This window comes from Hyperolius riggenbachi, chromosome 10 (assembly GCF_040937935.1).
Source record: "Hyperolius riggenbachi isolate aHypRig1 chromosome 10, aHypRig1.pri, whole genome shotgun sequence".
Taxonomy (NCBI): Eukaryota; Metazoa; Chordata; class Amphibia; order Anura; family Hyperoliidae; genus Hyperolius; species Hyperolius riggenbachi.
This window is the reverse complement of record NC_090655.1, coordinates 218,104,638-218,118,475: the sequence shown is the minus strand read 5'-3', so window position 1 is coordinate 218,118,475 and position 13,838 is coordinate 218,104,638. Positions and strand designations below refer to the sequence as shown.

At 42.6% G+C, this 13,838-nt stretch overlaps 2 protein-coding genes across 2 annotated transcripts in view; one reads left to right on the top strand and one right to left on the bottom strand.

Moving 5' to 3' along the window:
• The window catches only part of LOC137536815 (uncharacterized), a 231,220-nt gene that overhangs the window by 192,427 nt on the left and 24,955 nt on the right, over positions 1-13,838 (bottom strand). The gene's annotated exons all lie outside the window — the stretch shown is intronic.
• On the top strand, positions 8,539-12,623 carry LOC137534465 (uncharacterized). Its single transcript, XM_068255967.1, has 2 exons — positions 8,539-8,585; positions 9,663-12,623. The coding sequence occupies exon 2, from the start codon at positions 9,667-9,669 to the stop codon at positions 11,971-11,973; it is 2,307 nt and encodes a 768-aa protein (XP_068112068.1). The 5' UTR covers positions 8,539-8,585; positions 9,663-9,666; the 3' UTR covers positions 11,974-12,623.

Here is a 13,838-nt window from a genome sequence, read left to right as displayed (position 1 = left end):
AATCTTAAGCCCCATCTACACCATACAGTTTTTTGTCCGATTCGATTCATTGATTCGATTCAATCTGACATGTCCGATCGGGATTCGATTCCATTCCATTTCCTATGGCAAATTGAATCGAATTGAATCCGGATCGGACATGTCGGATTGAATTTAATCAATGAATCGAATCGGACCAAAAATTGCATGGTGTAGATCGGGCTTTAGATTGTCACCTGATGTGGCAGAACTTGTCACCCGATGTGGCAGAACGAGCGGTCCCTTTACTAGCAGAAATTTCCTATAATACATTTTTTATTGGTATAAACAAATAAACATAACTGTATAGTTGGTACAGTATGTGGATAATAGCATACCTTCAAACTTTTGAAGATGTGAAAGAGAGACACTTAAGCCATGCACCCCCCTGCTTTTGCAGGAGGGTGACAATGAGATGGAGGATGGTGTGGAGGAGGGTCCAGTGGGTGGGAGAGGGTGAAACTGGGTGGAACGGAGGGTGCCACTCAGTGGCATAGCTAGAGATTATGGGGCCCCATATCAAAATTTTAATGGGGCCCTCAGAACTAGGAACTCTTGAGCAATGCCACCTCCCCCTACCCTATGGATAGGAGTTAATGGACCTTACATTTCCATGCAGTGTACAATGTGTATAGTCCATGGGCACTGAGACAAAGTCAGAGGATGGAGAAACAAAGTAAACACATCAATTACCCCCTGGCTTCCTCCTCTCCGGGGCCCCATAGCAGTTACTATGGCTGCTATTGCTATTGCTCCGCCCCTGGTGCCACTGGGTGGGAGAGGAAGGTGCCAGTGGGTAGGAGGAGGGTGCCAGTGGGCAGGGAGGAGGGTGCCACTGGGTGGGGAGGAAGGTGCTAGTGGGTAGGAGTGGGTTGACAGTGGGGGGGGGGATGCCAGTAGGTGGAGAGGAAGGTGCCCGTGGGTGGGGAGGAAAGTGCCCGTGGCTGGGGAGGTAGGTGTCTGTGGGTGGGAAGGAGGGTGCCCGTGGGTGGGGAGGAGTGTGCCACTGGAGAGGAGGCGAAAAAATATGATCGAGGCGCCAATGCGAGATGCGGGGCTGGTATAATTCCTCCCTGCCTCCCTCTGAATGTGCCCCCCTGTGTCCCGTGCTTGTAGAGTAAATTTGCGCAGCGGAGCGGGCGGTCATCTTACCATTCATCCACGCGTACCGGCAGCCAGCTTTTCTCTGTTTCCTGTTTCATATGACATCAAAAGAAGCAGGGAAGAGCCAGCTGGTGGTAGGCGTGGATGAATGGTAATATGACTGCCTGCTCTGCTGCACAAACTTACTCTACAAGCACGGGGGCACATTCAGAGGGAGGGAGGGAGGAACGATACTGGCCCACATCTCGCATTGGCGGCTGGCGCTTCGATCATTTTTTCCCCCTCTCTGCCCAGCCCGCCAGGACACAGGGGGGTGATAGCAGGAGAGAACCTCCAACCTGGGACAGTCCCGTAGGATTCAAGACACTTTGGGGGCTTTGTTAATAGTCAAGGGTATGTCACAGCATGATCCAGTTTAATAAAATACTAACTACTCACCTCACATTAGAAAAAAATTCAGAGCATAAATACCATAGACCGTCTAATACTGATGAACAAAATCTCTACCCAACCATACATTTACCAAATATGGCTGGCTGAAAGAGATAGCGCACATCCAGTTTACCAGGTAGCTGGAGTAGTAGTAGTAATCATCCAATTGCTACAGTTTAGACATCATATGAAAGACCAAACTATGGTGTAATATGGGGGAGATTTGCATATGGTACTCTGCCTCTAGCCATAAATATGCTGTAAATGAACACAACTTCATCATTAAACAAAAAAACAGGGAATTGGGATCAACTAATTGGTAATGCATCATGACTCACATTAATCTGGTAAAAGTATTCGCTAACAGGAGAGTGAATTTAAAAAACAAAAAAAACACCTCATTCGCCATTGAAACAAGTAAGTACTAGAATAGAGTCTTATTGCTATCAGAATATAGACAGGGTTGGATTTCTAGAAAGGCTACAAAGGTCTTGGGCAGAACCAGGACAAGGTCCTTCAGCACCCACGGCTGAGACACCAAAGTGCGCCCCCATCCCTCCCACCCCAGCCATCACACAATGATTGCTGTTAGACTAAGAGGCGCCCCAGGGCCCCCAACACCTCAATCTCTAGTTATCTGGCTTGCAGTCACTGCCATGTATCCCCTTTTCTTATTTCTCTCTGCTACAAACACAATAGAGAAATGATAGCTGAGTGAGTTGTGTGGGGCCTCCTACACTGCACCCTGAGGCTGGAGCCTCTCTCGCCTCTGCCTCGGCCTGGCCCTGGTCTTGGGTGGCAAAGGCTTTGGGAAAGGCTAGAAAGGTCTTGGGCAGCAGCAGGCTAAGGAGTGGCTGGACATGGAAGAGGAAATGCTGCATATGGAAGAAGACACTGGAAATGGAATACTAAGGTTTTACATAAGGAGCAACATAGGGGAAAAGGGAGCTGCTGCCATAGGGATCTATATATAACTGAAGGGCACTCTGTCAGAAACAGTATTAGGGACAGAGGGTCAGCAGGGCTGCCAGGTAACTGGTATTGCTTATAAGGAAATAAATATGGCAGCCTCCATACCCCTCTAGCTTCAGTTGTCCTTTAACACATGAGTCTCTTGTGCCATCAGAATTTGGAAGCGATGTAGTCTTGCATTGTTCCACAGTAGCTTCCTTTTAAATTGTGAATTTAATCCTCACGCATTAATCGAGGATGGAGATTTTCAATGCACTGTTTTTCTCCATCAGAGATCAATAAGTGAGTAAAGTAGCAGAAAGTTAGTGATGTATGCCTAGAAACAGTAATCATATTATAGTAACTACATACAGTAAGGGCGAGAAGTATGACAACCTGTTGAGTGAGAGATATGAAAACATAACTTGAACAAAAAAAAAAAAAGTAACCATAAAACTGTGGAACCTAAGTTCAGGATTCTACACAACTTCTGGGGGTAATAACAATACCGTGTATTACAAAATTTGTCATTGTTTCCACAAGAAATAAGCTGACCAGAGGGTGATCAATGGAATTTCTCAACTTTAAGAGGTTACATCAGGCCAATCCACTGTAACTTTGGAAGAAGATGGAGCTTTCATTGTAAAGGAAGATTCATGAGGTAGCGCATTTTCTCCTATCATTTGGATTGTAAAGTGTACCTGAGACGAGAAGTGTCACAGGTAACATGCTTACCTGGGGCTTCCTTAAGCCCCCTTAAGGCCGCTCATCCCTCGCCACATCCCCAGTTGAGTCCTGTCACCTGTAATTGAGCCCAAAAGCCTGGCTGAGTCGCGTTTCATCGTGCATGCACTTCATCGTGCATATTATTGTGCCTGGAGCGATCCTCCAGGTCTGAGGGTTTTCGTTTTGAGACATGAAATATCTTTAGATTGCTGTTCAGAAACGTGCACCATGTTCAGGGGCGTAGCAATAGACCCTGCAAGGGATGCAGCCGCAGGGGGCCAAGAAGCCACAGGGGGCGCTCTGGAGGAAGTAGTTTCTTTTTGCTGTCCTGAGAGACTGACAACTAAGAGCACAGAGAGAAGAAAAACTTTCTGCTCTCTGCAAAATTGTTCTATCGATTGCATCTACTCAGCCATTGATAAGGAATCATACAACGTTTTGCAGTTCCTATTCAGTGTTCAGCAGAGTCTTGTGTACAATGCTGCTCTAGCCCCAGCCTTTCTAACCCTCCCCAAGTGCTGTGTACTGTAGTGATGCTTGAGGAGTCTGGGCACGGAGAGAAAAAGCTTTCAGCTTTCTGTACAATTGTTCTAATGACTGCATCTGCTCAAACACTATAAAGGAATTATACAAAGTTTTGTAGACAAAGATTTGTAGACATTGCCTATTCAGTGTGCAGCAGGTTCTTGTGTACAGCGCCCAGCCCCCAACCTCTCTACCCCATCCCAGATGCTGTGTACTGTAGTGATGCTGGAGTCATCTTCAGAGCCAGTTCTGCCACCTTCAGAGGAGGCCAGAGTGAGTGTAATAAGAAGCTGAGGCTGGGAGCACACTCATCTGTCAATTTTCTGTGTGTGTTTTTCTGTACGTGTTTTCTGTACACCATGTGTGCCTGTATGTGTGATACATGCACGTTAATACAGATGCTAATGTGATTGATAGAGAAAATGCCTGCTGTTTTTATCTGCATGGGGAAAATACATTTAAGTGTGCACTAGCCAACTGAGTAACATTGGTTCTCATTTAGCCTGTGCAGAAAGCGAGGGGGGGGGGGGGGGGGGGAAGGGGCCCCATCCAAAGTTTCACAGGGGGGGGGGGCAGTGATTTCTAGTTACTCCCCTGATCATATTATTGTGCTCTTTAACTAGCTCAGTGATTTTATGTCCTGATGTGTCCATTGTAACACCCAGGGAGGGTAAGTCATATTGTAGGGAAGCATGCATTTGTGAAAAATCGGCCATTAGGTCCACTTTGAATCAGGGCCAGATTTCTGGGAAGGCCACAGGAGGACCATGGCCTTGGGAGATAAAAAGCAGCAGGATGCAGGACTTGGAGAGATAAGAGGTCACATGCCAAAGCAAATCATCGCTCCTGCTTTAATCTGTTCTGCCTAATTTCCTGAGATCCCTGCATCTCTCTCACTTCCTGGTGTGTGTGATGACAGTCAGTATCTGGTCTTACCTGATGATCCCATCCTTTGTATGATGAGTGGGGACATACAAGCTGCTGTGAGAAATGCCATGGGTTTACTAACAGAACTTTTGAATTGCACTCATTCACATTTGCAGACAGGAATTATCAGCTCTACTAAGTTTCCACTTCCCCTCACTGCGGTCAGATAGTTTATTACTGGTCAGCGCTGTTAAAGACTTGGTAACTGTTAAATTTATGGTATTTTTTGTTGTTTTTCTTTTTTTCCTAGGGAATGACAGAATTCTCTCTGCTACAGTTTAACTTTTTCCTTACTCATTTTAGTATCAGTAGAGGCGAGCATTGTACCGTTAGTCATCAGTGAAAGCAGGACGTTTTGAAACAGGATGACAACTGTATTACGGTACATTTATTTATACTTGCAAAACAAACTATGTATCTGCTTCTGATGCTGAATGTATATGTGTATAGCTGTGAGCTATAACATCTTGTATAGGAACAAAGTCTGAAGAAGGCTCATTAGCCAAAAAGGCTCACTGTTTTTCTTTTCAGTTAACCAATAAATGGTATCATTCTATTTCAAAACTTACTACTGATTTATTTTAAGATCTGCCATTCCTTGCCTTGCCCTAAGTGTTAGCTCAGGTATGCTTTAAACATCCCCAGTTAAGTAGATTTTTGATTATTAAACACCTTGGACCTTCCCTTTAAAGTGTACCTGTCCTTGAGGGTCACTGGAAAAAAAACCTAATGAGTTTATTTAAGTGGAATATAACCCTGCATTTCATCTTTGCTCTAAAACATTATTTATAGCATATTATATGCAACCAGCATTTTTTTTTTACTAGACCAGCTTCCGAAGGGTTACACACAAAGCTTGAAAGTTGAGTGCAGTAAATTGCAGACACATCTGAACTTTAGATAATGATACATTTAAGTAAACACAAGATAACAAGTGAGGAATGTGACACATTCTTTGACTGTGCAGAAGCTGCTGGAGACAGAGAGACACTGAAAGCATGTCTGACAGCAACGAATAAAACCAGTTATTAATAAAATGCAAAGCAAAAAAACTGTACTTTGGGAAACCTATAACTTATAAATGAATAATAATACTTATGCACAAATACAAATATGATAACCGTATGGCATATAAAAAGTAGGTAAACATGTTTTTATTGAATATTATGTCCGGGTTTTAAACCGCTTTAAGTTGCCGAGACCTTGCATGTAGATGAAAAGAGGGGGGAGCCAAGGACAGAGCCCTGAGTCTGAGGCCCAGGGGCCGAAAGCTTACTCTTTTATATATACTTTTAAGTTAGCCAATAAATGGTATCATCCTGATTCAAAACTTCTGAGGTACCACAACAGACAAAATATGTGGAGAAGAGATCTGGTCTAAGTAAGAGGCTGTAAAAGACCTTTCAGAGAGATAGAAAGATATCCAGAAAGGGTAAGGCCCTTAAAGGACCACTATCACGTAAAATGTAGGCAGTTAAAATCTGACAGAACCAACAGGTTTTGGGCCAGTCCATCTCTTCATGGGGGATTCTCAGGGTTTTCTTTGTCTTCAACAGCATTTCCCGAACAGCAGTTTAGCTGCCAAAATAGTAAGATACCAGCCGGCCTCCCTAATCACTTGCACACTATTTTGTCAGTTAGACCTTGCAACTGCTGTTCAGGAAATGCTGTTGAAAACAAAGAATACCCTGAGAATCTCCAATGAGGAGATGGACTGGCCCAAAACCTGTCAGTTCTGTCTGATTTTAATTGCCTACTTTTTCATGATAGTGGTCCTTTAATACTTATAGATGAAAGTATCTGTAAGTGTAAGACATGGTCAACAGTATCAAACACAAAGCACAGATAAAGAAGGATAAGTATGGAATGGCATTTAGATTTAGCTGTACAAAGATTGTTGTCTACTTTAGTAAGAACTGTTTGTATAGAGTGGTTGGAGTGACTGGAACTGATCAAGCAGGGAGTTAAAAGATAAATAATTGCTTAGTTCAACATCAACATGGCTTTCTATTAACTATACAAGGAAGGATGATACACAACTGTACCATTTGGCCCCAGACCTTAACTCCCTCCTCACACGTGTTCCTGAGCCTGACTGCTTGACTGCTATTTCCCCTTTCATGACCTATTGCTTCTGAAAACCTAATATGAGTAAAACAGAACTAATGATTTTTCCACCATCTCTGTCCACCTCTCTGCCTGATATAACAATAAATGTTAATAACAACCCTATAACTTCAGTTCCCAGAACACGGTGCTTAGAGGTAATATTGTCTCTCTCTCTCTTTTATTCCTCACATTCACTACCTAACCAGCTCCTGTCAATTCCAACTCAAAAACATTTGGCATATCTCACTCAGGACACAACTAAAATGTTAATACATGCTCTTATAACATCTTGTCTGGACTATTGTAACATACTACTTTGTGGACTACCAACTAACAGACTGGCACCGCTCCAATCTGTACTGAACTCGGCTGCTTGTCTCATTCTTCTTTCTTTTCACTCTCCCTCTGCTGCTCTTGTCTGTCAAGCTCTTCATTGGCTACCAATTAACCAGAGGATCCAATTCAAACTCTTAACCCAAATTTACAAAGCTCTCCACAATCTCTGTCTTTTGTACATCTAGTTTCCAGATGCCAACACTAGTTTCCAGATGCCAACACAACTGCAATCTCAGATCTGCATATAACCTTCTTTTGTTCTGTCTAGAATCACCTCATCACATTCATGTAAAAAAGATTTTGCACGTGCTTCACCCCTCCTCTGGAATCCTCTGATACAACACATCCGCCACTTTCCAACCTTTGATATCTTTAAACATGCTCTCAAAACTCACTTTTTCCATCAAGCATATGCTCTACCTTAGGCCATTTCCCCTTTGACCACGGCCATGTTGTACTCCTACTCATACCTCCCAACTTTTTGAGATGAGAAAGAGGGACACTTAAGCCATGCCTCTGCCACACCCCTGACCACGCCCCTAGTCACACATACCATAAAGATTTCATAAGAAAAATATGTTGTTTTATAGTTCAAACCGCACTGGTCCTTTCTATACTGCTTCATTTTCCTTCATATTAACATTTTAAAATTAGTAATATATCAATTTAAAGGATGGGAATAAAGTTTAGAGTCAATCAAACACATTTTTTTAGTACATAAATATATATATTTACATAGAAAGAGGGACAAGGTCCTGAAAGAGGGACAAATGAGGAGGAAAGAGGGACAGAGGGACAGGGCTCCCAAAGAGGGACTGTCCCTCCGAAAGAGGGACAGAGCTATGCTCCTACTAAATAACCTAAAACTGACTGCCTCTAGGTATGAATATTGTATACTACCTCACCTTTAGTTACAGATTACCCAGCAAGCTCATGGTGAAACAAACAAAAGTTTTCCTTCTTAAAATAGAAGGTATTTGAGATTATTCAGAGTGAGCATATGATGTCTTCAACGATGCATCACTGCTGTATATGCAAATCATCTATTGTGTCCCTGCAAGATAGCCACACACCCAAAACCACTGGAATGCAATGATGTGTCAGCTAACATTTTAGTAATATGAATATGCTAATGCTTTATAAATCAATAATAATAACAACAGAGTGCAGTGACAGACAGAGAATAATAATAATATTAGAAGGCTGAAAAAAATGCTAAAAGTATACTCTGTAAAGCGCAGCAGAAGTTGTCTGTGCTATATACTGTAATAACGATATGATAATAGCTGAATGTAGTTCACAAACACAAGCTGCAGTTAGCCTATTGTCCACAAGATGGCGATATCACATCGCCCAGGTGGAACGCACAAATAGAAAATAATGAAGCCAAAGACAGGAAGTCATGTAGCAAAGCAGGAAGAGAAGTTACCATAAGTGGAGAGAACACAGTAGGAGAGGTACGGTAATTATTCGTATGATTGTTGTTATATACAAGCCAATTCATTCCTATTGGGAAAACTATATGCTAATATACGGTTGTAAATATGTATTGCATGGATCCAGCTGTACCTGTATGCACACATGCAGGGCCACCATCAGAATTTTCTGGGCCCCATACTTGGCAAACCTACAGGCCCCCCTCATGCCAAATAACAATCTGATAGGTAGATTGTGTGGGGCAGAGCCACGGTATGTGGGGTAGAGTGAAAGCAACTTGCATGTCGCCCATAACTCCCTCCCCCCTGCATTGATGCAGGTTCACCAATCACGCAGCAGGTAAGAGGGAGATGACCACACAACACCTGTTATTATACCACGGTAGATTAATTGCCAGCAGAGGCTCGAGTAACACTGCCACTGTTTGGGCCCCAGACCCTTCCTGGGCCCCATACTACTGTCCCTCTTGTACCCCCTGATGGCTGCCCTGCACACATGCCCACATATCCACTGCCCACCATGCAAAGTTTTAGCATGGTTATGTCGCCGCCCAAGATGGTAACGTTGCTGCTGCACTAAGCTATCGCCCCCAGTAAATAACAGCAATCCAAGATGCAGTGGGGCCATACTATGTTACCACTAATAAATTGAGCTATAATTGCAAAACACCCCGGTCGAGACCCAGCTTTTTCTACTCTTATCAGTCAACACACTTCACCGCGGAAGTTGACCCATAACACGCGATGCTTCTGGCGCATCGCACCGCATCAGGTGTGAAACGTCCCATAGACTTTTATTTCTTTAGCGTTACCATGCAGTAAAAACGGGTATCGCAACGCAATGAAAACGCTCTAGTTGAAAGGGGCCTCAGTGAATGCATGTGCAGCAATTGAAAAATAAGTGTTCACATTGGGAATATATACTTGAGGTGTTGTAAGCTATAAGCTGTGCCTGGAAAATGCTGTTCTGAGGGAGGTGGCGTAAAAAGTATAGATCACCATTCAGCGGTGCCTAAGAATTTATTTTGTAGATTTATTGTTTGTATTTTTTTAGTATCGACATGCACTTTACATGTGTATTTTTTTCTCTTGAAATAGAAAAATGCCATACTGCATTATTGAAGGCTGTCAGTATAGAAAAGGTAAATCATCACCAGAAGAAACTGTCGTCTTCCACTGCTTCCCAAAATGCATCGAAAACATAAGGCTATGGCTACACTACACCGGTCAACAATTTACTGATTTGGAGGCTGTTGCCCAAAAAATTCTAGAGGGCAAGAACACAGACGTATTTCGATTATGTTCAGCACACTTTGGACCAGATTGCTACAAAACTACTCCTAAAGGTAGAAAACTCCTCAAGGACTCTATGCCCACGTTATTTCCTATTTCTGAGAATAAAATTCTTATCAATGTGGAACAGGTTCTGTCTTTTAGACGAAGAAGAAGAAAAAGACTCTTAACTAAGGAAGGGGAAGTTGAAGAATTGCCCACTTTCTGCAAACATTGTAAATGCACTCAACACAATAGAAAAGCCATAACCACAAAAGATTGTTCAACTCAGACAGACTGTGCTACAATTGTATCGGCAAGCCAAACAAAAGATTTTGACATTTCAGATTTACAAAACATTTCTTTGTTTTCCAATACAAGTTTAATGCAGCATGTTGAACACCCATATTATGCTCAACACTCCACACTCCTAAACAGCATACCAGAGAAAGCAACGGGATCTCAATTACTACCTAAAACAATCCAAAGTATATCTACTCCATTACACAAAAGGAGAAGAACTGATACTGTGGAGGAAAGTATTGGTCCAAAAACACCATATGGAGCTGCAGGAATGTTACATGTCACTCAAGTAGAACTCGATACAGCCCTGGAGTCAAATTTTAATGTAGACCCCCCGGATTTAATTCCAAATGTAACTAAAATGCGAAAATTTATAGTGTTCGAATCCTGTTTGGATGAACTGATTAGTAAGGTCAAATGTCAAGAATCCTCAACATGTCAGAAGAAAATAGAAAGAATCAATAAACAAATAGAAGGATCTGCTGTGATTGTACGAGGGGTTTGCGAGGACGGACACCGTTTCAAAATTTTTCAATCTCAGCCTAAAATAAAACGTCACTACTCAGGAAATATTCTTTTAGCTGCAGGAATTAATTGTGCTGATATAAGTGTCTCAAAAATGTTCCACTTCTTTAAAATGTTGGGATTAGTGGGGATTTCAGAGAGATCTTTTCACGCCTACCAAAAACAATTCTGTGCACCAGCTATACACTTGGCATGGGAAAGGGAAAAAATAAAACATCTGCAACAGGTGAGGGGAAAGCCAATCGCAATAGCTGGAGCTGGGCAATGCGATAGCCCTGGGCAGAGCGCAAAATATTGCCTGTACACTTTTATGGATATTGTAACACGCAAAGTTTTGGATTTTGAGATCATTCAATCGCCTCAGGGCTCCTCATCAGTAGCCATGGAAGAGTTAGGTTTTGACATGTGCATGTCGAGGGCTATAGATCAGGGCCTAGACATAATGCTGTTTGCTTCAGACAGACATGTAGGCGTTCGAAAAATCATGTATGAGAAATACGGACACTTAGTACATCAATTTGATGCACGGCATTACGCCAAAAGCATAGCCAAAAAAATAAGACAGGCTTCCAAACGGAAAACCACTAGAAGCTTAAAGCCATGGATTGGCAGACTTCTGAACCACTTCTGGTGGTCCGTGCGACATTGTGAAAACAACGAAGAAAAACTAAAAAAACTTTGGCTTTCTTTCCTGCATCATGTCCGCAATGAACACGAGTGGGTTGAAAATGGGAATGTTGTGAAATGTGAACATGACCCCATAGAAGACACCGTAGAAAACCAAGGGATCTGGCTCCATGAAAATACTCCAGCTTACAACAGACTTTATGAAATTGTCACCCATCATCAACTACTGACTGATTTCAAAAACCTAGTGTGGTCTTGTCGTACTGGCCCTCTTAAGGTGTTTCAGAGTAATGTGTTAAAGCATCAAACAAAACAAATAGACTTCAGCATGGATAGTATGGAATCTAGAGCACAGCTCTCTGCGTTATCAAACAACCACAATGTTGGACGAAAACTGGCTGCGGTTAAAAGGAAGCAGGAAAACAACGCCACTCTTGGCAGCAAGAGGTTAAAACTCACTGCACCAAAAGGAAAGAAAAAATGGATCCTCCGAAATGTCTATGATGCTGAAAAATTCTCTTTCATTGGTCCCATTTTGGAAGACACGCTGAAAATTTGCCAAGGCACTTTGTTGACATCATCAAGGACCTCAAGTTTTCCACCTAACATTGCATCTGAACCAAGGCCTGATCTCGAGGAGATGATAATGCTAAGACACTCTAGATTTGGTTCCAATGCATAACTATCCTGGGCAGGGCTGTGGAGTCAGAGTTAAAGCTATTTTGGGTACCTGGAGTCGAAGTCAGTGGTTTCATTAACTTGAGGCATCAGAATCGGATTATTTTTGTACTAACTCCACAGCCCTGGAAAGTATTAGACTAAGGAGTCGAGGAGTTGCAGCTGGAGCAATTTTGGGTACCTGCAGTCGGTGGTTTCATAAACTGAGGAGTCAGGAGTCTGACAATTTTTGTACCAGAAGCAATGATCCTGGGTGTTAAAAATGCGGTTATCAAAAACTGTAAAATGTACTTGACACTTACTGTATATATTGAATATTTGAAAACGTTTTTTTCACAATTTATTATATTTTCAGTTGAACAATTGTTAATGGAAAAGTTACATTTGTTCTTTTCTAAATAAAGGGCATTCAGGTGGGCAGAGGAGGTGTTGTCGCTGAAACGTATAAAAAATTGGTCTTTGGTGTATGGGCAGGCAACAGATCTCTATCAGATTTGATCAGACAGAGATCTCTCTCATGGTCTATCTGCCCATACATCGCTTCCTGTATGAGCATCTTTAGTCTCCGTTTGGGAATTGTGTTTTAGATACCCTGTGAGCGCATATAGTCATATAGAAGTATGACTGTCTGTAGCCTTCTATACACTGGCACTATTTTAGCCATATCCATTAGATGATATGTGCTAGTGATGTATGACTGCTATATAAAATACATCAGAGGCTGGAGACACAGAGTGTTTTTTGGATCTTTTTTTTTTTTTTTTTTTTAAAACAACACTCCCATTGACTTGCAGTAAAATCAAGACAAAATAGCCGCAATCATTAAAAAAAAAAAAAAAAAAAGCAATGATGGCAATTTTGCCACGATTTTACCGCAATTTTAATGTGTTTTTAAACAAAATGAAAGCAATCCGAAAAGCGCTCTGTGGTGTGTCTCACTGGCTGGATGGTGTAATGGTTAAGGGCACTGCCTCTGACACATGAGACCAGGGTTCAAATCTCAGATTCTTCCTGTTCAGTAAGCAGCACCTATTCAGTAAGGAGTCCTTGGGCTAGACTCCCTATCACAGCTACTGCCTAGTCAGGATGCTCTAGTGGCTGCAGCTCTAGTGCTTTGAGTCCGCCAGGAGAAAAGCACAATATAAATGTTATCTGCCTTTTCTTGTCTCCAGTCTAAATTTGACAGTTGTCTGTGTGACAACTGATCCATTTTTTGCATACAGTCGCTCATCAAGAGTTGTTTGAACTAATCAACCCCATTTAATTCAGGTGTAATTAATGTGCTAAAGTAAATACTTACCTAAGGAGAGGTAAACATCAGGATCCTATTGGGGCTTCTCTCGCTGTCCTCTGGTCCCCCATTGCCGAGTGAGGACCCTCTGCACATTGGGGCCACACTCCTCTTTTCTCATGCGTGCGGCAGAGTTGCAGTTACATGAGCACGGCCCCGCATGCGCAGTAGATTGGGTAACTTCCAGTAGGCTTGTTCTCCATGGATTAATCACGAGTATCCACTGTGGTTACTCGTGATTCAAATTAGCTCTAATTGCTGCAACTGAGCGGCTAGATGCGGAGGCATTAATTACCCAGAACGCCACTCTCCGCCCATCGTTTCAACGAGGTGCAAGCGTCAAGCGTCCGAATGGACACGTTGCAAGCCTCGCTATGGAGCACTTCCTCATTGAAGGAGGAAGTGCTGCATAGCGAGGCTTGCAACGCGTCCATTCGGATGCTTGCACCTTGTTGAAACGCTTGGTGGAGAGTGGCGTTCTCGGTAATTAACCCCGCCGCATCTAGCCGCTCAGCTGTGGCAATAAGAGCTAATTTGAATCACGAGTAACCACCATGGTTACTCGTGATTAATCTGTG

Coding starts and splice junctions, on each gene's coding strand:
- LOC137534465 (XM_068255967.1), top strand. CDS start 9,667: ATGCCATACTGCATTATTGAAGGCTGTCAGTATAGAAAAGGTAAATCA.